At 66.7% G+C, this 1,840-nt stretch overlaps 1 protein-coding gene across 1 annotated transcript; it reads right to left on the bottom strand.

Annotated features, from left to right (window-relative positions):
* Window positions 1–408: 408 nt before the first annotated feature.
* GHDC (GH3 domain containing) lies at window positions 409–1,567 on the bottom strand (the record flags this gene model as incomplete). The annotated part of the gene is made up of 5 exons (XM_010192073.1): window positions 409–609; window positions 715–803; window positions 961–1,094; window positions 1,217–1,288; window positions 1,384–1,567. Coding segments are annotated over 5 exons (680 nt in total), but the record flags the coding sequence as incomplete, so codon positions are not given.
* Window positions 1,568–1,840: the final 273 nt, after the last annotated feature.

Here is a 1,840-nt window from a genome sequence, read left to right as displayed (position 1 = left end):
GTCCCTCGGGAAAGGCACAGGCACCCACGGAGCTCCCAAGGCACTGAGCAGTGGAGCGAGCCATGGCAACTGGCACAGGACCTGGCTCCCCTGTGACGTTCACAAGAGCCCATGGTCTCATTCTGCACCCAAAGAGCCCGGGGCTAGGACCAGGGCTGGGGTGCACTGCAGGTCCCGCTCCATCCCTGTGGGTGTCTCCAAGCTGGTGCCACCCAGCCCCCGCCGCCACCGGGACACAGAAGCACCATGGAGTTCACTGGCTCTGTCTGCTCTGCTCAGCCAAAACCCTGGGGCTGGGCACCCTTGCCCTGTGCCTCCCCACCAGGACCTTGGCCCTGTTTGCTCCCGGGGAGGGTGCACACCAAGCGAAGCCCAGGGGCAGGGGGGCTGCCGAACCCCCAGGCTGCCTTAGGAGATGACGGTGCCCTGAATGAGCTGCAGCAGCTGCTCCTCCCGCAGAACCCTGGGCATGGGGAGGGGCGACCCCAGTGCTTCCCGCAAGCAGGCGAAGGCCCCGGACCCCACCAGATGCAGGCGCAGGGGCCCAATGCTGCCCTTGAAGCGGAAGGACTTATAGATGGGGAAATCCTCCTGCAGACACTGGTCCAGCTGCAGAGAGAGCACAGGCTGTGGCTGGCCCTGCAGCCCCCGGCTGTGCCCATGTCCCCCAGCCAGCCCCGCATGCTGGGGGCGCAGAGCCCATGCCCTCCTCACCTTGTAGCGCTGTCCCTCCGACAGGTCCCGCAGGCCCCGCAGCTCCACGAACACCTCATAGTGGGGGGCGCAGGCCCCCGAAGTGGCACCTGAAGCAGCATCACCAGCATGTTAGAGCCACCCGCAGCCCCCAGTCCCACCAGTGCAGATGACCCGGTGCCGAGCAGGGTACAGGAGGGATGGCAGAGCCCTGGGCAGCGCCAGCCGTGCTTTTGGCGGCACTCAGGCAGCTCTTCGGGGACTCACCCAGCAGCGCCCTCTCCACACAGACGTAATCCACCAGGCGAGCGCCCGGCCACAGGCCTACAGCGCGGCACAGGCTCTGGCAGAACCGGTCCTCAGGGATGCTCTCGCCTCGCACGCTCAGTGCCTGACTCTCCCTGCGGCACAGGGGGCTGGGGTGGGTGCCCCATTCCGGGGGTGCCACTGGTACCGACCCACCCAGACTCTGCCCAGCTCAGAGCCGCACCAAGGCAAGGGGCAGGGGCCAGGGTGTCCTCACCTGCGCACAGGCTCCACCACAGGACACTGCTTGTGGAAGCCACTCACCCTCAGCACCTCCCCAGTGCGGCACCTGCATGGACACGGGGACCATCACGGAGGTCGGTGCCGGGCATGTGGGGCTGGGGTGTGAGCCCCCCCTGGATCATCGCAGCAGGGAGGAGGTACCTGTACTCTCCGTGCCGTGCCGTCAGCACCAGCCCGTACTCGCGGCCCTCCCAGAGCTCGCCCAGCAGCACTGTCTGCAGCTCCTCCTGGATCGGGCAAGGCAGTAACTCGCAGAAAGCCCAGTCAGGGCACAGCAGAAACCGGGGCACCGGCTCCTCCGGCCACAGGTTCACACCGAGCAGGGCTAGGCAGGGGTGAGCATGTGTCAGCGTGGGCCCCCCAGATCCCACATCCCCTTCCTCCATGGGGATGCTCTTAGCACCAGGATGGAGCCGTTTTGGGGAGCAGGAAGGTCTCTCTGGGGAGGGATGTGACACAGGGCAGGCGTGGGGACAGCCCTGCACGATGGACACTCACCTCCTCCTGCCCGGTAGAAAGGGCAGTAGAGGGGCAGCCCCTTGCAGTCAGCCTGGCGGAGGTTGTCACAGTAGAGCTGCTCTGCGCTGTGTGCTGTCCC

Source organism: Mesitornis unicolor, unplaced genomic scaffold (assembly GCF_000695765.1).
Source record: "Mesitornis unicolor isolate BGI_N332 unplaced genomic scaffold, ASM69576v1 scaffold40109, whole genome shotgun sequence".
Lineage (NCBI taxonomy): Eukaryota > Metazoa > Chordata > Aves > Mesitornithiformes > Mesitornithidae > Mesitornis > Mesitornis unicolor.
The sequence above is the reverse complement of the archived record's forward strand: the minus strand, read 5'-3'. Positions and strand labels throughout refer to the sequence as shown.